General features: G+C 39.1%; 1 protein-coding gene across 1 annotated transcript; it reads left to right on the plus strand.

Annotated features, from left to right (window-relative positions):
• Positions 1-477: 477 nt before the first annotated feature.
• On the plus strand, positions 478-26,538 carry LOC137104960 (C-type lectin domain family 18 member A-like). Its single transcript, XM_067486873.1, has 12 exons — positions 478-682; positions 1,647-1,738; positions 4,422-4,655; positions 4,782-4,879; positions 5,328-5,449; positions 6,034-6,141; positions 6,257-6,349; positions 6,660-6,766; positions 6,863-6,992; positions 7,168-7,264; positions 7,909-8,000; positions 26,446-26,538. The coding sequence occupies exons 1-12, from the start codon at positions 559-561 to the stop codon at positions 26,517-26,519; spliced, it is 1,371 nt and encodes a 456-aa protein (XP_067342974.1). The 5' UTR covers positions 478-558; the 3' UTR covers positions 26,520-26,538.

A 26,538-nucleotide genomic window follows, 5' to 3' on the forward strand; every position in this document is an offset into this window, starting at 1 on the left:
AGTAACTTTTCTTTTTGTCACTAAGATGGGGAAATGATGACGGGGATGAATAAACCATGTGTCTTTGTCCCTAGTGACCGACTGGCTGCAGTAAGAGTCTAGCTTTGCTCTTTTATCCTTTATACAATTTTTGTTTTTTTAAATGTTGCTGTAACATTTTATTGTTAGACAAGAGGTCAGTGAGAAACTCTCTATAATCTATTTGTGGATGTTTTCACCCACCTGCAATGCAAAATGTGAAGGAATAACTTTCAGCCTTAGCACTGTTAACTGGCAGAAAGAGCCTGTGTAAGAACACTTTGCATTAGTCAATGTTTTTTCTTTCCAGCACAGGCCATTTTCCAGAAAAGAAGGATTATAGGAATAGCCTAGGGTAACAGTAACACTATAGTGTACAGACCCTGTGAATTGTCTCTGAATAGAGACCTGCCCTCTACGCTGCTGACCGAGGTAAAAAGCTGTTGAGCTGGTGAAAAGAAAAGAGGGAGGGGAAGGGCACAGCGGCAGGATAACTCTGAGCAGTGGCCACTGTTGTTGGAGAAACTTCAGGAATTCACCATGGGGCCTGCACCACCCTGTCAGGGTTTGGATCTGCTTGTTGTTTTCTCCCTGCTGCCACTGTGTCTACACACAAACCGGATTATCACAGGCACACCGGACCTCCAGAAGCCCCTCACCACTGGTAAACACATGTCAAATTTTGCTCTAGTCAGTAGGCCACAAGGTACAGCATTGGACCTTGATGGACTGTACGATTACACATTTTAAACTGGTTAGAGATTCAGCCAGATCATTTGTTTTTTAGCAAATGTCAGAATACAGTTAAAGTCTATGTTTAATTAAGAATTTATTTTTCAACACTTTTTATAGGAAGTTTGTCTCATTATGTTGGCAATCAGGTGTGAGTCTTTTAAGCTGCAGATGCAACTGCACATTTTCAGCTGTCCAAATCCTTCTGGCAGTGTATCAGCAGCCCAGCTTCTCTGTCACCATGCCTGCTGTGCTACAGACGTGTGACATTGACTTAAAAAAATTACAATTTTAATGGAATTTTGCCAAACCCACTTTAAAATAACTTTTATGTGTAAAATGAGGGATGCTTTTATCATTGTTATTTGTCCACAATGTCTCTACATGAATAATAGGATTTTGGTTCCATGTTAGGTCATTTTAAGATGTATTCAGTACAGCAAGATTAAAAAATGAAAAGAGAAATTAAATTATAAAATGTTATTATTCTGGCCTAATAACTGGGAGATTTTAACGTGTCTCCAAAATGAATTTCTCCAACAAAGAGTCAAGTAAAAGCGAGTGTTTTTTTTAAAGAAACATGTCACCCCGCACAGCAGTGTGACTTACTGATTGGTTTTTGAGGAATAATTGAGATCTATGCACAGACAAACAAACTAAAGTCAGTGTCTTGATTCACAGACGTTAAAGTGACACGTTTCATTTTTTTGTTTCAACCGTATCCTTTAACCTGAATGACCCTTGAGTTGAATTGCAAGTAAAACGATGCTCCTACCTCAAACACACAGCTCTCTCACGTATACTCAGACTTCCCACCAACACATTTGCATTGCGTTGCTATAGCGACGGGCAGTAGAAGTACTGTACAGTAAATGAGGGTTTCTGTTTCCTTCCAGGGCTTGGGGTGAAGGACCACTCGCAGATTGTTGCCCAGCACAATAGATTGCGCAGCCGGGTCAAACCCATGGCAGCTAACATGCAAAAAATGGTTTGTGGCCCCCATTGTCTCCCTCTCTTTGTGTTTGAATTGTGTGAATGCTGGTTCCTATATGTGAGTTTAACATTCTATGTTTGTGAACAGTGCTATTGTTAAAAACTGGAGGTGGTACCTGTACACCAGTTTAGTCTGGCTCTGCAGCGACTCTTTATAGCTACAGTACATACACTAAAAGACGATGACCTTGCTTAACTTCTATTGTCTATTCTGTATGGACTATAAACTCTCTCTACCTCCGTCCTAGTGGAAGATATTTGACACATGTTGCAAACTTTAACAATAAGCTTTTGAGTGAGTTAGTGAAAACCTAAAGAAAAACAGTAAAAATGATGCTGACAGTGTCAGTAGTGACCAGGATGTGAAGCCCCGTCGGTAATGACCCAACAGTTCTTAGACACTCGTTGCACCTACACGGAGAATGACAGTCCAGGAGCTTGGTTTAGAGAGTTTAGAGCAGCGTAGTCACTAGCAAAGCTTAAAATTGCATGGAGGCACTTAGTGTACAGTTTAAGTTTTTAAAGACAATTCACTTTAAAACCACCAACTATTTTACCAAAAATGATGATGAAATCACTAATGAAAGCTGTTGATAACAAAGAGTTTTACTTGAGCTGTCTTATTCAGTGGTGTGTGCTGATTGTCTCAACAGTGTTAAATAGTCTTTAGTATTTTCACCATTTGTTCTGTTCTGCTGCAGGCACAGTGATAGTGTGGACAGTTAGGGTAAAGCCAAAATCAATTGGCTGGGTGCAGTTTCATGAGGGTCAGAAATGCAATTTTACCAATGAATGAATGAATTCAATTTTACTAGAATAAGGATAAAACTAAGCATCAGTTTTCACTTGTTAATCTGCCAATGATCAACACAGACTGTTTGCAAATTCATAAAGTTGGCAGAGTGATAAATATTGTTACAGGATCACGGTCAGGCTTTGATGAAAAATAACTTTTTCTGATACCATTTTCTGCAACACAGCCCAGCTAAAACATCTCGCTATCGTGTTCCATCTGTTGCTTTGCCATACAGTACATATCTGTATAAGTGTGTTGTCTGCATGTGATTATGACCAAGAGGTAATGATGGATTATGAAATGCACAATTCACTTGATATCCTCTGGGCCTAATAGGAGATTTGTGCCAGGGCAAACTGTCACGTTGTCACAGATTACGTCCTCAAAGCCATCTGTACAGACTGAGCCCTTTTCTTCGACTGCTCTTCAGCCTCAGAGAACTGTTCTCAACTGATAAGGCAGTAATGAGAAAAAGAAGATGTGTATAATCACTCCGCATTCACAACTCTGGTATTACAGGTAATTTCTCAGTGAAAACCCTCAGAGGAAGCTTTGCAGAGCTGAAGAGGCATATTAAAGAGCTTTACTGATAAACGTTAAAAGGCTCAAGGCTCCGGCTGTGTTTGTGAATAAGGATTTTTATTTTTATTTTTTTTTTAGAAATGAAGCAGTACGCATTGTGCTGAGATTGTGCAGAAGTGATTATAATACAGTCCTTTAGGCTTTGCTCTCAGGAGATAAAACACCAATATTGAGGCTAAGAAGTATTATGAGGTCACACTGTCACTATTAGAGGCAGAAATTGGAGTTCAGTGTTTAGTTTTGATTTGTAACTCTTGACCTCTGTTTGTTAGACATTATCTGATTAATCTCTCTGACCTTCTCAATTTTAAGAGAAAAATAAGATCCGTCAAGATACAGAAATATGAAAATATGATAGATCCAAACACTTAACATAGTGCTAACTCAGCGGTTCATGCTCTCAGGGAGACATTCATATCCCCCATATGATACAGTGTGACATGCCCCAAAATGTAATGTCTTATAAGAAATCCTGTCTGGTGACCTTCTACCTCTCTGTTGGTGTCTTTGGCTCCCTGACATCACAGAGCAGAGTAAAAGGTGACGTTAGGGGGCTCAGATTTTCTGAATCATGTTTGACTCCTATGGTATCCATCATCTGAACTGTACAGAAATGTTTGGATAGATGTGCATTTTTCAGAAAGAATTTAATTCACAGATGGGACAGTAACAGAGAATATGGAGAATATATTAGAATAAAGACTAGAGTAGAGTTAGTTGACGATAATTTCTCCACATCACCTGGGTCATTTAGTTTATAAAGCTATCTCCATCCTCAAAATGTGGAAACTTACCTTCAGGTGAAGTAATACCTCAATAAAAAAGTTATGCAAAAACAATAATCCATCATTCATTATTTTCAATGATTTAAAACTTTCACATAGTCTTTCATTGTAGCACACAAAGTAAAGCAAATAATGTAAGATTGTGGGAAACGAATCCCTCAAAAAGAATAAATGACTAGATAAAATCAATCATGCACCATTGAGAATGACCTTCATGCCAAAAAGGTTTTCTTTCAGCCTGTTTTAATCAGTATTCACACAGTACAACATGACCTTTATTTCAGTGTTAAAGTGCAGCTCCAACTCTAACTCAACCCAGTAAAATAGTTTGATAATTAAATTAGTTGATGAAGATTTCCTCCTGCTAACTTTTTGTTTTTTACAATAAATTGACTGTAGTGTTGCTTCTGTTGACAAGTGTTTAGTTTCCTCTCGATTAGAGGTTTTATTGTAATGGCTAAAATTGGAGTATGTATCACAACATTATGGAACAATGGCCTTGTCTTTATCCACAGGAGTGGAATGACGAGTTGGCCTTAACTGCAAATGAGAGGGCGGCATCCTGTCACACGGACCCCTCCCCTCAACACTCCTCGACTTTGAGTCACATCGGCTGGAACACAGGACTGTCTACTTATGGTGCCGCCTCATTTGCTAATGTCATCGACTCCTGGTTTGAGGAGGGAAGCGATTTTCTCTACTCGAGTGGGCAATGTAAAACAAACGCTACCTGTCAACACTACACACAGGTTTTCCCATTCAAATGTATACTGTAAATATTCATATGCAAAAGAACATTTATGTTTATATCATTGATATACTTGCATGTTGGTAGGTGCTGATGTAATGTGTCTAATCCCTCTGTTGTTGTGTAGTTGGTATGGGCCACTTCGAGTCAGGTGGGCTGTGCCAGTCATCTTTGTCTGAAAGGAGGAGAACTCTGGGAGACATTTGTCTGTGCATATTACCCTGGGTAACAGTTCCCACAAATTCAAAATGCTGAATATGACTGAGAACCAGGAAATGACTGCGAACAAAATGCAGAGCGGCAGTTTAATCTGTAATTTAACTTACAAATCATTAAGCTGTTTATAACAGGAAAACTCATTTGAATAGTCCATTATTACTTACTGTATTATGATGATTATGTCATATTCACATTTTTCCTCCAGAATAATCCACTCCAATAATAATCCAATAATCCACTGTTTTCCAGGGAATTGTGTGTGTGTGTGTGTGTGTGTGTGTGTGTATGAAAAAGAAAAGTGTATGAAACCACGAATGGAGGTTTAAGTGGTTATTTTGCAGTCATGTCCCCACAGTTTTTGGGTTTATATTATTGTGAACATTACGCTGTTTTCATCCTAAAAATGTTTGTCTTTGTGACTTCTGTTACATTTACAGTGTTTGTGTTGTTGCAGGGGTAACTGGGAGGTGAACAGCCGGCTGGTGACACCCTATAAGTCGGGGCTGTACTGCTCTCTCTGCACCTCTTCCATGTCTGGTTGTTTCAGGCTGTGGGACCATGTAGGTGGATTGTGTGGTAAGACCAAAAAATATGAAATGAATAAAATGTTTCATGAAGGCATTGCACAAAAATTCATCACAAAACCTTGATAAATAAATGCATGTCCTTCTCATAGACCTTTTGAAGGATAAAACTGGAATTTTCAATTTTCTACTATGATGACCACTACTGCAGTTATGTCCATTGTGATACCCAAGGCCGTTTTACCATCAATGTTGTGTCTATTGTTAGCATCGAAATTAAACCCGGTTTTACAAAGATTACAGTTCTGCTGTCACAATAGCAGCTGGGTGGGGTTAAAGGCTCAGATGTACAGGTGGTTAAAATATATTGTCCACCCTATTTAAATTAATGAGGGGACCAAAACAATAGAACCACCTATTTATACAACGCACTCCGCAGTCCACCACTCACTATGACCTCAATAATAAACATAATTATCGCCTTTCTGACAGTTAACGAGAAATTCATACCTTGTAGAATTCACGGCAGAGCTGCTGCATTGGATTGTATTAGATTGTCTAGATGTATCTAATGATCCGCGTAAGTCTGTGAGTCGTCTGTGTTTGTTTGACTGTGTGTGCACATTTTTTATTTAGAGATTCCAAAGAACCCATGCCGTATGAGCTGTGGTCAGCACGGTCAGCTTAACATCTCATCCTGCAAGTGCAGCTGTGAACCGGGATTCACCGGCCGATTCTGCCAAGGTAGTGATCATTAGTGTTAAAGTAATGTCAGAACAATGTCCGTATTCTGTACCATTTCAGCATTTTAAGATTTACAGTACATATACAGCTTTTACTGTAGGTTTCTGTTTTACAGTGCGGTGCAGCGTGCAGTGTGTACACGGTCGTTTCAAAGAAGAAGAATGCTCCTGCTTGTGTGATGTTGGCTATGGCGGTGCTGAGTGTGCAGGTAAGTGCAGTCTTTGTGTTTTATACACCTCAGCAATTTGTACTCTAAGATACAAATTGTCTTGGAAACTTCAAAAACACATACTGAGAATATTAATCTGGATACAGCTATTTTCTAGTTAACGTAATGGATGCTGAGTCTGATGACAGGGTGAAGGCTGCATTGAAGACCATTAGTTGCGGTTATTACATTCACAGTCGATATCTGTGGCACAATTGTACACCTTTAATTACTTAGTATAAATGCAATATGATTACTGTATCACTTATGTTCATGTTTGGCATATTTCTGGTCACTTGTGTCCAAACAGAGAAAGTGCAGTTTCCCTTTCACAGCTGCGATGCAATAATAGATGGTGATTGCTTCATTGTATCTTCAGAAGCTGACAGCTACTATGGAGCCAAAAGTCACTGTCAGGTGAGAGACAGTGACACAGTACAGCCCTGGTGCATTATAAAAACCATTATATTATTGTGCTGTCAGTGTGATCTTTACTTTGTTTAAAACCACCAGGAACAAGGTGGGATTCTTGCTGAGATCCACAATCAGAAGGTTCAGGACATCCTGGCTTTTTATCTGAGTCAACTAGAGACAAGCAACGACGTCTCCAACTCGGACTTTGAAACACGAAACTTCTGGATTGGTACAGCATTTCATTTCATGTTCGTCCAAAGAAATGTTTTAAATATCATAATGTTCTTTGACACAGTTCCCTACCAGACTAGGTCAAAGGCTGAAAAACATTTGAAGCAGATGTGCTAGCGGGTGGAAATGCTGCACAGATAAAAAAAAAAAAAAGCAATGTTTTTGCTCCCCAGGTTTGACGTATAAGCCTCTAAAAGAGTCATTTCGCTGGGACACAGGAGAGATCCCTAGATTCAGCAGCTTTGCCTTTGGGCAACCTGACAACCAAGGGTAGGAGACCCATTTACTAACAGACATTAGCTACTGCAGAGGACATCACGGACAGGGGCGGCTGAGTGCAATGGAGCTAAACAAACAAACAAACAAAAAAACATATCAGATAGAAAATGTATTTTCCTGGTGGCTTCAGGCTTTACATCTATAACACATTTCAACTGTCGCATGTACATGAGCTTCAGATTAGTGCAAGAGAAAGATAATTTGGTCTTTGTCTGGGGAAAACATCCATCTTGTTAATAATAGGTAAACTAATATTATCTGTTAAGGTTGTGTCAAAGAAATTAAGCTGTTGTTGAAGCAACCAAAAAAATCACGATGACCAAAACACAACCTTCACTTTGACCACTAGATGTCTCCCTTGTTTTCTTTGTATCTATCTATCTATCTATCTATCTATCTATCTATCTATCTATCTATCTATCTATCTATCTATCTATCTATCTATCTATCTATCTATCTATCTATCTATCTATCTATCTATCTATCTATTCATTCATACTCTGCTGGTTGTACAACTGTGTATTTCTGCCTTAAAACAAGCCATAGCCATTTTGTTTCTCTGTTTTCTTCATTTAAAATTGTATGTACCCTGTTTGTACCACACAGTCACCTCCTCTGTCTCTTTCACTGTCCAGTTTTGGGAATTGTGTAGAGCTACAAGCATCAACCGCTTTCAACTGGAACGATCAGCGCTGCAAAACGCAGAACCGATACATTTGCCAGCATGGTAAGGCTCCTTCTGGGTGATGCGGGTTGAAAGTGTGGGCATGTTGAATGTACAGTAGAGTTTTCTTTTGTACAGCTGACCACCCAGTGTCATCGGTTGTACCTTCCTGGTTGGAGGCTAACTGCTGTGTCACTGTGATGTGAGGGACAGTTAATGTAAGCAATGAAAGGAATTCAGAAGTCAAAGCCAAGAAGCTGATTGTACCGCTTTTTCTCCCACACATTTGGCTGCATGCTTGGCTGCATTTCCTTAAAAGCAGCAGCACAGTGGATCCACAGTTGATCTGCAAAGGAGACTTCAGCTTTTCCATTTATATTGCTGTCTAGCACATTGCTTAAATGCAGAAAACTACCAGGCAGTCTTTACCTGACGTGGTTCTCATCCATCCTTGTGTTGCAAACACAATGCTGATCGACTCGCCAGGCTGTTTAGACCAATGCAGAGCCATTTTCACCACTATGACATGACCAGACATCCTACAAATGTTTCAGGAGAAAAATCTATTTGATTATTTCCTCCTTTTAATTCATAGTTTCTGGATTTTTTTATGTGGTTATTTGAAAACCAGTTGAGAGTTTACTGCAGGTGTTAAACTTCATGGTTGGCATCCTTGAAGCCATGGGGGCTACTCAGGCCACCAATGCCTGAAAAAAACGTTGAGGTGTATGTGGGAAATGTTTTTGTTTTTTTTAATGAGAGCAACGATACAGAGCCATAAAGTGAATGTTATGGTAGAAAAACTAAACTGTCCACAATCTGTGAGCTTCAGACTGAGGTGGCTGGCACTACAGTTGAGCCTTTTATGTAACACAATGTGATATAATATCAAGAAACACTTGTTTTATATCAAAAACATCACTTAATGGGTCTTTGCATTATTTTGTACTTGTTGGATAGTAAAATGACCATTTTCTCTTTTTTACAAATACAAAATTGCCTGCACTTTAGACTTATTATTATCACTGCGTCTACCTGCTGTGCTCGATTGTGTCAAGACAATTATATTACCTATTTCACAGCCTCTGTCAGTGAAAATCACTGTAGGGTAAAGCATAACATTTTAATCCGGTCTGTCCATTAATAATGTGGACACAACACTGAATTCTTTGTGCGTTCCTGCCTACACATTTAAACATGGCACTTAGTCCAAATCAATGGCACTCAGTGCTTGCCATCAAGAGCCTTTGATCAATCGATATATGTCAGCCTACACAAAGGCTCACTGTGTTTAGACACACGCATACCACTTACATTGATCGTGAGGAATGAGACTGTGGCAGATGCTTAGTTTTGTCCACTTGAGTGTGTCTTTGCAAGTGACTGGTGTGTAATCTGGTATTGATCAGTCATAGCAGAACAAGTGGTGTGTGCTCCAAATGTGGCCAGCATGGCTAGAGTGATATTTTACACCCTGCTTTTTTTTAATGCCCTCTTAATGTTTGTGTCTACGTAAAACGAGAGGATACGGTTTAAGAGTCGACCTGACCAGTAATCAGTCAACTACAGTGATGCAGAAGTCATTAAAGAAGCTAAACCTATGTTAATATTCTTCAATCAGCCCTTTTCTCAACCTTTCTCGTGAAATAAGTGCTAAATTTCACTGAAGCAACAAAGGGTGAAATGCATAAATTCAGCCGATTATAGGCATGCAGTGCCTTCCATCCCATTGGAGTAATTTTCAGACTTCATTGCAGCATTGTGTTAATTGGTAATAAAATGATAAGTGGATATCACACAGCCTGAGGCACACATTAGGCTATGTTTCTCCAGAGCATTGTCTATGTGTGTGTCTGTGTGTGTGTGTGTGTGCATGTGGGTGCACACGCATGACATTGGCTCTACAGTTTTAGTCATAAATTTATCATGTTGCGGATTATTAACAGCTTCTTTATGTTCATGTTTGTAGAAAATTAAAGGTGTAGTGGGAATTAATTATATAAAGAACAGAGTGTTTTAACTCAACATGGCACATGTTTGCATTGTTTCGATAATTTGTGTTTGTATTTCACAGCTGCAGAAAGTATTGCCCATTGGGAGGATGGCACATGATGGACCTTGATTTCTTTAAAGGGTGAAACTAGGTGTGCAGTACTTTGTATGTACATGTATGTGTCTCTGTTTGAATAATGTTTTTAATTAAATGGCTGTATCTAATAACGTAAGTCATTGTTTTTTCACTCTATATTTGGGTGAGCAGCTTTTGTTTGATGGAGAAATAAATGACGAGGTTTTTTACAGTTATGATGATGGGCTGAAACCACATTATTGGTCAAACAACAATGGCGACATGACAAATCACAGCAGTCCTTGAACAAGACAAAGAACTGGGTGGTTAGGGCTCAAATAGATAAGTGAAATGAACATTCCCCTGTCCATGATACAAATACTTGAACAAATGTGTGAGCGCTGTTATTGATAGTTTGTCATTTGTCAGGACAGTTGTACTTTATGCAAAATCCAGTAGTAGCAGCACGGCTGCAGGGAACGTGATCTGTTAGTCAGTGTGTCAGGCCAAATGTATGCACATTGGTAATTCATTAGTCACAGAAAATGAATCCTACTAATTTTTCATCTGGTGCCACCATGACATTTTGAGCAAGCGAAATGTGTTGACAAGTTTTTGATGGAATAGAATAAAGTTTTCTACAAGAAAAAGAATATGAAATAACTTTTTTTTTTACCATAATCATGGTAACATTTGAGGCTTTGAATGACTATCTATTTAAGGCAAAACTGCAAATGCAACTGCAACGACATTCCCATCAGCCACAGTTTAGTGATTGTTAGCATGGTAACAGACTTAAAAACAACAAGTGCAAGTATGACTTACACACCAAATGGTACCAGCATGTCACCATATAGGGCAGAGCACTGCTGTGGCTTCAGTCCTTTAGTCTGACCCACAAAAATGATTCCTTTGACCCTGAAGTAGTCTCCACAGCGAAAGCCTAGAATGAAAAGGGGAATACATTTTTTGACAATTAAAGAGTGATAAGAGCAGTTTTTTTTGTCTCTGATACTCTTCAGATTATTAATTAGATTTATTTATTAATTTAAATGTGGGATTCAAGTAACAACATGTCAAATATTTAGGATTATTTCCCAATTGGAGCTGCACAAACAAGACATCATGCAATGTTTTTGTACTTGTCAAATTAACTCGGAAAGGAAAAGTGGCGTGGAGGTGAGAACAAAGCACATACAAAACAAACTGGTAAATCTGCACTCTGCAACCTGACCTTTATCAGAACAACAAACGTAGAGTCAACAAATATAATGGATTCCTCAAAATGCTTGAATGTTGCTTCCTAAGTATGTACAGTTAGTACATACTAGTTGTCTAGTTGATCAACAGAGAGATAAATCCAGAGGACTCTTCAGCCACAATTCAACCCTATTGATTTCACCAAACAGGAGTGTGTGTTCCCCCCTGTACCACAGGAGCTTGTGTGTGTTTGCAAGTGGATCTGGTCAGTGAATGTTTAATGGTGGCTCCGAGGTGCAACACCATGCTGCCCTCCCAGTGAACAGAGGAGGACCCCGCTGAGTTGTAGATGAGGAACCACTCAGAGGGAAGGGAGGGCTAAAGGCTGCACGTAATGGGGTCAGACTACCATGCAGAGCTGCACTGAAATGATGCAAATGGACAAAACAGGGACGACATTACAAGGTTAAAGTGCTGGGAGCAAACCAACATTCAAATAGTCTTTCATCTCTATTGAGTTTATTCTTTGTTCAACACATATTATATGTTTGTCCTTAACGGATGTGGTCCTGAAACAAGTCTTCAGCTGTCAACTTCAACTGTCACATCTGCATTTTTGCTTTGTGGACAAAACACAAATGTTCTCTACTGACAGGCATTTTTACAGTCTTCACTAGTGCCAAGATGTTTCAGTGTTATTTTCCCCTCTACCAGGTGCACACCTCTAAGTGTGTTAAAGCTTGAGTGTTGGGTTGTAAAGTACACACCTTTAGGCTCACAAAACTGCACAACAAACACCATATGCAAATGAAATAACAGGATCGCTGTTGTCCTGTTTCCAGTCCCTATGTTATGCTCAGCTGACTGTCTCATGGGTCCTGCTTCACTTTGAGCACTGAGAGTTATCAGTCTTCTTATCTAACCCAAAACAAGAAGGCAAGGATTTCCCAAAATGTCTTATCACACTGAGGCTGTCAAAAATCTTCTCTTATTCTTCTCTGTCTGACATCCAAACATGATCTTTATCATCCAAAGGTATTTGACTTTATATAATATTTCAACTAGTCCTGCAAACGCATCTTTTTACATTTGTCAAGTTATAGAAGACATATTTCTGTCATTTAGTTAAGCTAAAGCATCATTGCTGTATTGCAGAAATACTTTGTTGCCAGTTTTATGCAGAGTAGACAATGTTACAGTAATCAGGTTCTGACAAGTAACTGTAAAACACATGAAGCTGGGTAAAGTATAGTACATAGGTATGACGTATGACATAGGAGACTGTGACAAAAGTATTAATTCCTCATATGTTTAGTGAAGTACAGTACTTTACAGTACAATGTTACACAACCTGAGTTTCTTAAGTGATGTTGCATTTACAACAGATGTGTTTCAGGGCCTTGTTGAGGAAAACAAAACAATACTTGGCCTCAGAGTGAATCACTTAGAAAGATGTGCTGTGTTCTAAACTTTATTGCTGATGTGTTGAAAGCCGCTCTATGCAGCGTATAAGTCCAGAATGTGTTTGTGTGCATCTGTATGTGTGGATCTTCACCTCAGATGCGGTGCTTGCGTGGTTTCCTGCTGGTCTCATGGTGCCCCCTGATAAGCTGGCGCTGCAGAAGGTTTCAGAATGGTGCTGGTGGCAGTGGAATTAGCTTCCATTGTCATGATAATGACAGTGATACTCTTGCCCCATCCAACTCAGACCAGCCATTGTATGGAAACAGGAATGCAATTTCTCTTGCAGCGGCAACCGACAATCCTCTATGAGAGTGAAAGGTCCCTAAATGACTCTCCATTCAGGCAAGGCTGAGGGGCCAGCAGCCAATTAAAGTGGGAGCAGCAGAACAGTGCCATCCTAAAGACCTACGGCTTTCTCTAAACACAAACATTAAGCAATCCCAAGACACACACGCACGCACGCACACACACGCACACACACATACACACTGTATACTGTATGTACACATACCCATTAGTTGCTGTATTTTTACAAAGGACATCCAATTTTCCTTCTTGCAGACTGGATTCTTTCCGGGGCTCCAACAGTTTGTACTAAATAACTCAAGAGGTTTATTCATATGTACACAGACTTAGTAACGTGACTTACTGATTCAAAAATACCTTTAAATGAGAAATTTGTAATTTGGGGACAAAGGCCAAGCAATGTGGGGACCCTCTCTAACAGCATCCCTCATAGTAAAATTAATTGCTGCTGTTTAGGGTACCGAACAATCTCCTGTGGGTGTTGATTTGACAGCTGAGGAAAAGTCATGATGATGGTTAAATGATCTTGAAAGTGTTCATGAGACTGAGTTGTGAGTAAAGTGGAAGTGGAAGATCCTTGAGCTGAGAAGACGCCTACTGGGCCAGGTAACTTTGTGCAATGGTGCAAATAATCACCCACTGCAGCACTGACAATTACTCAGTTTTTACATGCTCTGTGATAACTGTCACACTGTTATCACAGAGCTGTCAGCAGACTTAAATATACATTTACATGTTGTCAAAGAGCACCACAAATAGATGTGGATGATGAACACAAACAGAGGAGAAGGAATGTTGAGCCTCAATTCAAAAGGCATATTAAGCCCCTAATGAGGGTTAGGCCTGAGAAAGACCTTCCTGAGAGAATCTTCCCTGCAAAGATGAATCAAACCAGGATCAGCACAGAGGAAAACATGGTCTGTTTCACAACTGAAGCACCAGAACCAGGCTTGACTTTTGCAAGCTTGACTGGTCTCTCTCATCTTCTTATGGTTAAAAGGCTACAGCTCTTCTCTTGACAGGTACAAGTTTGATCACACAACCCTCATATAACCCTGACCTCTCTTCGCTGGCTTCTAGGCTGTTTTCTTTTTCAGTTGTTGAGTTTAGTTTTCAAGACTTTAAATGGACTGGCACCATCCACCTTCAGTGAATTATGGGAGTGGCACAAATAAACATTATTATAAATATAAATATAAATGTCTATAACTTTCCTCATTTAGTTGTTTTAGTTCTTTCAAATACGAATTTGACAACATGCTGAAAATATAGTCAAAACCTGACAGAGCTTATACCTTTGTGCCATTGGTGTCCATGTTATCATCAAAATCCAATTAATGATCCATACAGTGTACTGGCACCATCCTGCAGACAGTGAGGCACTACATGTTCATCACTCTGCAGTTGAAAATAGTCCTTAATAAATACATTACTTATCTATTGAACAATGTTATGAACATCTGTTTTAGGAAATTATTTTTTCAAGAAAAACTTTGAATAATACAAACTTTTATTTTTTAATAATGAATTCATGAAATCTCCTATTGTATCATTAGACGGCTCCTCAGTTTGAGTCGAGCTTGTTGTTCAGTACTGAAAGCAGCGTTGCCTCCTGACATTTTTGATATGCAGATGTCACATGGAGGACGGCTGCTAAGCTGAAACTATCGTCCTTATCAATACTGTATGAAAACAGCTACTGGACACAGGGAATGTTAGCACTTGACCGAACAGTGATGATATTACAAGATGGAGGTGTAGATGAAAGCTCTCATCAGACAGCAGGGTTTTTTTTTCTCGGTGTAAATAGGGCTCTTACGTGTTTAAGGATCTTGTTATAGACATTGAAGGCTGCAATCAGTCTCCAATTATCGCTCTTTACATCTCAATGAGGAAATCCAGCTGCACTGTAGGATCTGATGATACAGGGGGAGGAGTAGCTGTGTATGTTTATGAGGAGAGGTAGATGACACTTATAGACAGAATTACAGGGTGATTTGTAATCAAGTAAGGACTGCTCTAAGTACTCGCTTTATGTCTCCACCTGCTCGTGTCCTGTGTTTACTAAAACTGGGACAGTGTTTTCATCTGAGCATGTTTCTTGTGGTGGTTTGTGAGTATCTGCAGTGGCATTTCTCCTTTGATGCTGGGTCGAAAGCAAACAACACGACGGCACTCGAAAGCCTGTATTGTGTTCGTAAGATTGAATTACGATTATGAATTCTCTTTAATTATTTGTCTGCGCCATTTATTCTTCTCCAAATTCTTTCCTAGCTCAAAAACTTCAAATGGACAAAGACAAGTATTAGTTTATAGAGGAAAAACACAAAACAGACTGATCGGGGTTTCAGATATGAGCAATGTTTAATTTTACATCAAACCAATATTCAGTCTAGTCTGAGCACTGCAGCGATTATTCTGCCTGTCCTCAATCACCATTAAACCATTATTTCTTCGTCCTTTATCTACATGATGCTCCCTCTCTCTCTGTCTCCACCTCGTTCTTTCTGCCTCTCAGCCTCTCTCGCTCTCTCTCTCTGTCTCTGCCTCTGTGGTTTGCTTTGTCTTTTTCATTTTCTCTTTTCAGTGCAGTCAGTATTGAGTGGCCCACAGCATTTGGATGCAAGATGAACTTTGATAAGAGTTAATGAGAACACAGCATTGTGCAGGCAAAGAATGGCTCAGGCTGCACTCAAGAGCCTCCTCACCATGAAATGGACCGTAAAGAGCTGCAGCCTCCCAAACAGTGGGTGGCTGCAGTTCTTTACGGTCACAGAATAAGGAAAAAGGAGCCCAGGGTGCAAACACAATGAAGGATAATTACTGGATTATATAATCCAACTTTGACACAACATTGTATTGTAAAACACATATTGCATATTGAGCATGCAATTAAAAAAAAAAACTTGGGTTCAGGTGATGCAGTGATGTGCAGGTGTGTTAGCTGTATAGCACTTCAGAACCTGCAGCGCTGACATTTTACACCCAACAGAAACAGAGACAGACTAGAAGCTTTGTACTGAAACACAGTTTTTCTGGTAGTAAATTGCACAGTACGTTGCATAAGTACATATAGTATTCAAAACAATTGTGGATTCATGCTTTTACAGCATGATCCTTTATAAGAACTACATCTGGGAAATCTCTTATTTTCTATTCTTCATTCAACAGGGATAAAAGTACATTTAGTACCCAACAATCCCCAACTTTCTTCCACCAATTAGATACATTGCTGTTTCCACTGACAACCAGGAAAGCAAAAAAACTAAAAAAAAAAAAAAAACCCAAATGCAGTCCCCATTGGATAACAACCTGCTCTACTGTTTCCCTGGCAGTCATAACGTGCTTTTAGGGCAGAACAAGCTTTTCAATTGCCAACAAAATAACAGACACAAAAGCAAAATGGTGCTGAACGACTGCAATTTCTATTTTTACATTTTGATCATCCTGCTCTGCTTATCCTGACTGACTACATCATCACCCTGAATTATTTGGTTTGTTAGTAGCAGGCCCACACACACACACACACACACAAACACACACACACACATATACACACACACACAGCACTTTAGGGTGAAAGCAGTTCTTTCTCTGTTTAATGTGTCTTGTGTGTTTGCACTTCCATTCCATTTCTCTAATGTTTTAGGGCCTCTAATCTATTATAAAAAGGTCATGTCTTAAAGTGAGCTGAACAAGATGAAGGATTCATAGTTCATGGTTCAGCACTTAAAATGCTATGTGAGACATTTCCGAAGTAAGTGAACTCCAAATGAATAGGGCATTTACTTTAACAATCTGCAAAGATGTGTCACATTTGAAGCTTTATAAAACAAACTGATAGTGTGCCATATAATCCAGTCATCTTGGAAAATGGTGTTTTGGAGAGATACATGCAATTGTCCCCAAAAAAAATCAACAGACTTATTAAAGAAATTTGTGTTTTCACAATCTGCTGCCATATATTATATGGCAGCATTATAAATGGGAAAGCAATCACTACAATACAAAACACTTCCCTGGACTGTTTTTGCGAAAAAAGCTTCTAACCAAGTTAATGATCAAGCCTTCACTGATATTTAACTTGGTTCTTTTGGTTCTAGTTTGAGTAGTAAATGTAAATAAATGCCATTAAACCCTCTGATTTCTCTATATTAAATTATCTCTCTATTTGTAGCTTGAAAACGTCTTTTGATGACATCACTTGGACCCTGTTTTTGCCCACACTATGGATCTTGTAATCGTGGTCAACCTGCTTTTCCAAAGCTCTCCAAGATGACATCATCTGAAGTCCAAATGATAAAAAAAACTCCTACCAGTGATGTCATTCTGGAGGTTTTAGTTTTTATTAGGAGCAGAGAAATATATTATTATATGAAGTCAGAGGGAATTTTAAAAACATGAATGTACATTTAGACCATAAAGTAAAGCTATGAAAAGCCAGTTGATAATTGATGGTTTCCCTTTTAAGAAAACTGTATTTCAGGCAGACAGACTGAAATTAAACTGCAGACAAATAATGTATTTGAATCTGATAGGACTCTGCTTTTATTTTTGTGTGAGCCTCATTTTTACCAGTGTCTAATTTCAAAATCTCCTCAAATTGAAATCTCCAGAAAGGACGAGATTCGGTATTGCATTTGTGCATTAAAAGTCAACCAAATCCTTTTATTAACCTAATTTGACAGTTAAAAAGACTTCTTGTTATGCATTCCATCAAATCATTGCCTGTATCTAACAGGGAGCAGACAGGGATGCTGGTGGGAGAATGAAAGGGACATCCAACACTGTCCACTAAAGAGGAGAGTGCTTAACAACAGAGAAGGATCAGGTGGCAAATGCTTGGAACATCTTGAGAAGGCTTCTGTTAAATTAATAAATAAAGAGTTGAGAGAGAAGAGAGCTTCTCAACGATGCCATATCATAATTGAAAATGACAGCTTCAATTAAAAATGTAATCATTCTGTCCGTTTTCTAATTAAAAGCGAAACGACTGATAGTTTTGACTCATTAACTTCAAAGAGCGATGCAGCCTGACAGAGTGGGGGAAGTGTATCATTTTCTGAATGAAGAGGGAGCGAGCAGATGAGGAGCAGTGCAAAGGATGAGGAGAAATGATGAGCCTAGTGAGGCTAATCTGCTACAACGACTTTCAATGAGAGAGAGAGACAGAGCTGGTTCTCCATAGAGGTAAATGATAATAAGGAACCAGTGAGAGACTATTTAATATTGTCATGAAGGGTGTTAAGACTGACACAAAGCAGCAAAGCGATCATTTCTTTTTTTTTTTAAAAAAGGACCGGCCTCCCTCATTACTGCTTTTCTCACCAATCAACACTAAGGCAAACTCTTTTTTCTTAACAAGCCAAAAACGCGCACATTTACCACTAACTGAATCACACACACTCATGTCATATGCAACTTTGAAATCGAACAAACTGTACCATGTGACGCATCATCGACCCATCCATAGGGTCATATGCTGACCGTGTCAAAGCCTGTGGTGTTTCATACACGTAGAAGGCACAGTGTTCTTTGTCAAATACCACGGGTCAGGGAGCTTGTTGAATGCGTCATGAGGTTCCTCATATGCATACAAAGACTGCAGCATGAATTTTATTACTTTAAATATTTCTTTGTGCACGTCGTCTGCTGTTGGAATTTGGGTCTTTTGTCCGGCCTAACAGCCTCCATCTTGGAGAATTATTTCAGGTGTCCCTCAATTTTATTCAGGACCCGAATATGCTGAGATGCCCCAGTTATCATTACATGTTGTGTTATCAGACAATGCGAAACAGTGAATCTCTCTCCCTTTGACTTTTAAGCCCTAATCGTTTTAATAACTTTATCTTTACTTTATCTTTTCCTTCCTGACGTAACCCTCTCCAACTTCTACTGGGCTTGGACTGGCACTGCACAGCTAGGGATGGGAATGGGCTTTTCGGGGTTCAGTGTCTTGCCCAGAGACACTAACATATGCTGTGATATTCAGCATCATTAGTATTAACCCTTATTCATCTAAGGAAACATCCTTCTAATCCTGTGTGCTGTACATATGTACAGACATGCTGAAAAACTTTCATGAAAAGAAGATATGATAATTTTCTCTAATATTACTTGAAATGGAGTCATCAATAAGTCATCAAAAGATGAAATATAAAAGAAACTCAGACTTTTGAGTTTTGATTCAACAGAAAGTTTAAAATATTACAAGACTAAGCCAAAAAGTAGTACATTTTTTAAAATCTTTTTTTTTTTTTTGCTTGTTCATGGACTTCACTGTTTCAGTTTGTCTATCCCAGTAGGATGAGATCAAACTTTTTTTAGGTCATTGGCAAAGAGGAATGATTTGGTCTTTGCACAGGGTAAAATAATCGATTCTTGCGTATTCTTTAGTAATTTGCTGTGCTTTAAGATCCTTCATGCATATTCTTGACTAGAGCAAGAGACTTATCTCAACCAGCAATAGAGCATGTGAATCCTTTAGTGCAATTCCTTCAAAGCCGTGATGGTGAAATCTTTTTAACCATTGTGAAATGTGTGACATAATAATTTAGTTAAATTATTAGGTTATCGATCATTTAGTTAAATTATTAGGGAATTCCCACATCTCTCTACACAACACGCATGTTTATCCTCGCCTTGGATTTACTTTCTGCACGAATTGAAGATTTCACATTTTGATAATGACACAATCAGAGTCCTGCTGCCCTCAAATATCCTCTGGTCAGCACGCCGTACTTATGTGCTTCGTTTATAACACCCCTCTGAAAATTTTGTTGAATTGGATGCATACGTTGTTAAGCCCATTATACCACTTATATACTGCATACACACACATGCACACACACACACTATTCTTAACCCAAATAGGCCTTTAGAGCATTTAAAATCCCAACATAACATTTACTTCTGACCTGAAACTAAACCTGATGAGTAATCATTCAAAACAAAACGAGAAAATGTGTCATTAGACCATTTGCTTGCATAATGTTGCTGCATGAGCTAAGTGGAAAACAAGGCTTGGCTGGCCTTCGTGTGCTCTAAAACACATACAGAGAGAAGCTGAGAGAGAGAGAGAGAGCAGGCAAATAACTATAATCTTCAGTAATTATCAGTTAAGTGTCAGATGTAGTTCAGAGAAAATGAACAGAAACAGCCATTAAGTCATCTATTTGTTTTTCTGCTTGGAGCAGAAAGCGTGATGACAGGAGCGTCATCTGCGCTTTAGCTGACATCAGTTTCACTTGGTGTTTTGCAGAGTTGCTCAAAGGAACAAAAAATTAAACTTTTCCTTGGTCAGAGAAACCAAGAAATTATACTTTAGTTTTGCTTGAGGCAGCCAAAAACAGTTAGCGTGGGTTTAAATGCATTTTAATTAATCACACTTGGTCTAGATATGATATGCTGCATAATCTCAGATACATACAGGCCTAATATGCACCATAAATTGCCCACATTATCTAATATTTTTAGGTCTTACCACATTCTGTGTACAGCAGAATAATTGTCATTTTTATTATACAAACCCAATTAAAAAAAAATGGGACAATGTGTAAAACGTAAATAAAAACAAAATGCAACGATGTGCAAGTCTCATCAACCCATATTTTATTAACAATAGATCATGAACAACATAGCAGATGTTAAAACTGAGAGATTTAACCGTTTCACTGAAAATATTATTTCTTTTTGAATTTGATGACAGCAACACATCTCAAAAAATTTAGAACAGGGGCTGTTAGGCAGCTGCCTCCCCGCAGTGCTGCGCCAACTCTATAGATGTCTCCTCCTCTTTATATGCCCTGGTTACCTGCTCCTCTTTGCTAGATTGTCTTTCTGTTCCATGTGATCCAAGTTACCTGGTTTTCCCCCTTTCTGAGTTACTCTGGGTTTTTTTTGAGGGTTTGTTTTTTTTCTCTCCTGGCCACTGGACCCGTATCTCCCCGGGGAACTTCTGCTCTTCTCTCCCTGCGTCATCGTAGTAAGAGACTTTTTGATGCAACTTTGCTTTTGTGGATTTAGTGTGTTTTGAATTATTAATTAGGGGTTGAGGACTTTGAGGAAGTGTTTCTTTGATACCTTTCCTCTTCAGACACTTTTAGTTGCTACTTTCTATCTTGGCTTATACTTTAAATTTCAGTTGTTACTTTGTGGTTGTCTTGTCGTCTTTTTCCCTGATAGTTTCAGCTGCCCTGAGCTCTCCTCCTTTACCCGTCCTCTCACCTGTATCGGATATTTAAAATTGATAAACATGACTGGGTATAAAAGGAGCATTTCAGATACTGTAAACATGGGTAGAGATTCGCTAATCTGCCACAAGCTGCATTTAAAGATTGTAGAACAAATTCAGAAAAATGTTCCTTCATGTAAAAATGCGAAGACTTTGAAAAACCCACCATCTACAGTATACAATAGCAAAGATTCAGAGAATCAGGAGGAATCTCTGTGTGCAAGGGACAAGGCTGACTGTCAAAACTGGATGCGCATGAGGCCCTGAAAATTTTAAATTACGGAAACCATGTTTTCTGTGGACTTAAGAGGAGAGGGACCATCCAGCTTATCTGTTCTCTGAATGTATGGGGGTGCATTAGTGCCTATGGCGTGAGCAGCTTACACATCTGGAAAGACACCACAATGCTAAAAAGTACATAGAGGTTTTAGAGCAACATTTAGACATCCTTCAGGGAACGTCTTGTATATTTCAGCATGACAATGCTAAAACACATACTGCATCCATAACAGCAGGATGGCTTCACAGAGGAGTCTGGGTACTGAACTGGCCTGTATGCAGTCCAGACCTTTCATCAATAGAAAACATTTGACGCATCATAAAATGAAAAATCCAGCAACAAAGGTCCAGGACTGAGTAGCTAGAATCCTGCATCAGACAAGAATGGGACAACATTCTTGTCCTAAGCCTCCAGCAACTGATCTTCTCTCTTACCAGACAGTAGTTGGAAGAAGGATTCTACATAATGGTAAACATCACCCTGTTCCAACTTTTTTGAGATGTGTTGCTGCCATCAAATTCAAAATGAGCTGATATTTTCAATGAAATGGTAAAATGTCTGTTTTGAACATCTTAAATGTTGTTGATGTTCGATTGTGAATAAAATATGGTTTGATGAGATTTGCAAACCATTGCATTCTGTTTCTATTTACGTTTATCCCATGTTATCCCATATCCTATGTTATGTGATTTGTCCAAACCATATTTTTAAGATGGTGTTCAGCTTTAAGATTCAGATATTAATGTCAATGTACAGTATAATGTATAAAATTGTCACATTTGTTCTGCAGAAATTAAGTTTGCTCTTCAATTATTGATTGAATCATGATTCTCTGCACACAGTTTGTCGAATGTCCCACTGTTTGCTTTCAAAGGAAAAATATATTAAGTCTAGGACTAGTTGTAGCTTCAATGTTTAATAAAAAAAAATCAAACAGGAAAACCTACAAATATTAATTCAGTAAAAGGAAAATACACCAGTGGGATTCCAATAATTACTCTACTTGGGACTCTCAGAGGTTCCATGAATCAGTTCAATTTCCCTAAAATATAGTTCTGTACTCTTTGGTTTTTCCACACAACAGGAAAAAAGAACTTGCACAGTCTTGGTGAAATAACCATAACAAAGTCAAGAGTGCAACATTTTTGCTAAAACTGTAATGGCATGAAAGCTTTAGCAGCACATTTCGATCTTTTTTACGTAATATACAAATGACAAGACAATTGTAAATACGTTTTCTAAAAAGAACACGTATTAAAATTTTTAATCTTGCAGAGAGGTTTCATCCTAATGGAAAATTAGTTTCTATTAATTTTACCATCTGCTTGTTGCTCTAATGAGTCCAGTATTTCATAAACATGTCATCCCAAGTTTTAAATCTGAATTCTTTTTACATTTCACCTGTAGTTTTTTTTTTTTTTTTTTCAGTGCTTTCTTCTGTTCAGTTTTGTCTCAGGCTCTCTGGCTAATGCAGGAGCATCGGGTTAGTTAAGAGGTTTTTTTTTTTTCTTTCCGTAACAGCTGGGCAGTCCGAGTGAACAAGACTATTCCTGACACATGAAGATAGGGTGGTAGAGGATGATGAATGGGACTGTTTGAAAATGCTATTCAGTTTAGCCACACTCTCCAATGTGTCTGTCTCACTGCAGGAGCCAAGAAAAGAGGCACTAATGCAAAGTTAACTGAGTTTTACACGCTTACAATCTCTGGGCATAATTGAATCCTCCTTCTAATTACTCATCAGAGACTGGCCAGTATAAGTTGGATTATCCTCTGAGGAACCTGCTCTGCACTTTGTCAAGCCAGTTTTCTTTGCTCAACACATTACATGTTTGGAAACGGCACACAGTCAGTGTGTGTGTTCTGTGTCCGAGAGATGCTCCAGGGAAAGGCAGCTGCATCCAAAAGCGAGATCAAACTGGAAAGATGACACTGCTGTCTCACATTCAAGTCACCAGCATGAAAACCAAATCCAAACAACAAAGGCACAGTCTAATTCCATTTGCTACAACACTCTACAATGGCCTATATTTCTCAGACAAAGCAAAAAAAAAAAGTGACTCCAAGGTTGAGGATTTGTTTCTATTATATCCCACTCTTGAAACTTTTATATCTCTAGAGAGAAAAATTAATCACAAGTTCCCATGAATGTAATTGATAAAAAAAAGAAAAAAAAACCCCACAGTGGACGTAAAGAATGGTTTTTATTGAACGTGAAAGTATGTTGAGTGTAATAGCTGAGGGCCGGCAGGAAAGCAGAGCGAATAAGGTGCCAGTTAAAGCCTTGTGAAATGTGTGGCTGGCTTCAGGCCTCTTATCAACAGCCTGGCCAATTCATGCTGCCACCACAGTTGCCCAATAGATGAGAGAGAGAGGAACATTTCCCCACCTGGGCACTGTCACAGTGATGGAGCCCTGCCAGATTTATTTACCACTAATCACACTTACAGGTACCTGCATGCGCACACAAAGACAGAAATGAATGCACGTGAATCCAGATTCACACAAACACAGACATACTGGCTCAGACCCGGACTACAGCTCTCTGTCCAATTGAGTTTGCAGGTCCAGTAGCAGAACATAATGAGGTTTTCACACGGAGGCACTCCAACTAGAAAGAGTGGCGGAGGAGGGCGGTTTGGTGGGGAGTCAGTCGGTGTGACACGGAAAGAAAGAGAAAAAGCATTCAATGATAATGTATGAGCTGTCTGCAGTGCTCCATGGGTGGAGGAAAGGGTGCAGTGGTGCATTTAAAAAGAAGATTATCATGTCAAGATACAGTTATAGCTGGCTGAACACTGATTTTCATTGGGTGTTGGTCCTTTGCTCCGTCTGTCTGCATGTGAACACTCAGAGTGGCTAATCAGGAAAGGAGGGTGTTTGTGGGTCATGTTGGTTCCAAGTTGTCAAACTGACCAAGCTGAGTTATAAAGAGGACCAATCACTGAGGGCTTCATCTGTATTTAATCCAGCTGCATCAAACAGACAGGGTTAGAGCTGCTCAACTGCTTAGTGTATGGACACATATGCCTCACTTTTGTGTTTTTAAAAGAGCCACGGGGTTTGGGCTCGTAAGTTTAGGTGCTTTTAGACCAGCAGTTCTTGGGACTAGAACTGCTGGACTTAGTTTAAGTCACCTTCAGGGTCTTTTTTCTGTTTGCATGGGCAGTGCCAGTAGGAACTCTAAAGTGACACAGGCTGGCCTATAGTCGCTACGCATTTATATTGATTTTCTGTGAGTCTGCAGACTTTCATAATATCCAATAAATGTGTTTTGTCAAATTTTCCCTTCAGGCAAATGGCAGTAACACAGGTTATATTTCAACTCTGACACCCGCTTTAATCTTAAATAAATATTTAGAACATTTTAAAACGTGATGAAAATGGGCAAGCAGTAAATTAACACATCAGTGCTGAAATAAGGCTCTTAGCCTCCCCAGGAATGAAGGGGGACACTGGTTGCTGGCTCTCAAGAGCCAAACAGCACACTGCTGAGATCAATGGGGTCTCACCTGGCCAAGCAAAGCGTGGTGGTGCTACGTGTACATCGTAAGTTCTGGCTCAAATGTATGAATGTTTGAATAAACTTTGAAATGTAAATGGGGACTTTATAAAATATTTATTAAATATCAAAACTTAAAAAAGCAACAGGTTTGATGAATACTTTTGTCTGTTATCCCCTGGGAGAGACACAGACTGGCAACACCCTCAGGATGCAGGCAGTAAGATGCTGCCTGCCCATCTCCCCTGGTGCATCTGCATTGTGACATCTGGATCGAATGGATAACTTTGAATATGGGAACTTTGTCAAAACCTAATAAAGCAGAAGTCCTATAGGGAAAATATTTACAGGTTTGAGCCTCCATCAAGTCTCTGCTATCACAGATGCAGCTGTTCTCCGCCAGGAAGACATTGCTCACAAAAGCCGGGTTACATGCTGAGATCCCTGATGCCTCATGGTGCTGAAAACATCAGATTGAAGTTATAAACAGACCTAGTTTAAATAAACTGACTTCATCTACCTCATCTAAATAAGGATTTTCTCACATTAAACAAATCAAAACGTAATAAAGCAGCAGTCTTAAAGGAAAATGAAGCTTTGAGCATCATCTCTGCATCGGCTCAGTGTTCGGCTGAGCAGCTTGAACATTAGATCCTGGTTCCTAAGCAGAAGAGAAGTACCTACTCTGAAGTATAGGAGCTAAAATGGTTCCTGAAAACAGAGGTCTAAGAACTTTTAACGCTTGTAGTTCCTGTTGATACTTTATCTTCACATTTTAGTTTTTTTTTTTGTTTTGTTTTTTTTTTTGATCACTTAGCTGGCTTTGTGTTTAAGATTAAAAATATTTAATCAATAAGACTAATTCTGGGGCATGTTAGCGTTTATTTGTAATGAAGACACAGACAATCCTGAGAACTGTAACTAAAACAAATGTCTCTTCCTTAAGACCTTGGCCTAGTTTCAACATAAATGAATAGGTAATACTTTTTTTTCCAGCCACCTGTTTCACAATAGGTTCACATTTACAGGTACAGGTACACAACATTTTGTGAAATTAAACAACACAAAGGATTTTCCATTTTCTTAAGAATCTTTTTACATGTATTCTGTTCAGTTTCACACCTGCTAGTACTGTATATCATAATATACTGCAAATCCATTCTACTGTGCTTCTGTGTAACAGCTTGTTTGTGCATTTCATTCATCCTTATTATTTCTCTCTGTAACAGTCTGTCTATTTTTTTCTTTGACTTTTAAACTCATTCCAGCCATTTCCTGAGCCTGCAGGCTAATTTTCCCTCTCATTGCTTCCGCCCTCCCCCTCAGACCTTTATGTTTAGGTGAGTCAGTCCACTGGGCTGCATCAAGCTGAGTTCTGCTCCACTACCTCTTTCCCTCCCTACTGCCTGGCCCTCATCCCCCTCACCTCTCTGCTGTTTTTAATTCCCCCGATAGGTGACAGTGACCCCAAATGCCTTTACCTGGAAAGACTGGATGACGTCAGTGCCTTTAACAAAGTCAGAGAATAAACCTTAGGTAAACATGCAG

Source organism: Channa argus, chromosome 2 (assembly GCF_033026475.1).
Source record: "Channa argus isolate prfri chromosome 2, Channa argus male v1.0, whole genome shotgun sequence".
Lineage (NCBI taxonomy): Eukaryota > Metazoa > Chordata > Actinopteri > Anabantiformes > Channidae > Channa > Channa argus.

Bases quoted from the DNA above. Each gene is read 5' to 3' on its own strand.
- LOC137104960 (XM_067486873.1), top strand. From the start codon at position 559: ATGGGGCCTGCACCACCCTGTCAGGGTTTGGATCTGCTTGTTGTTTTC. The intron at 4,880-5,327 runs GTAACAGTTCCC...GTGTTGTTGCAG, and splicing joins GTCTGTGCATATTACCCTGG to GGGTAACTGGGAGGTGAACA. The intron at 5,450-6,033 runs GTAAGACCAAAA...TTTTTTATTTAG, and splicing joins CCATGTAGGTGGATTGTGTG to AGATTCCAAAGAACCCATGC.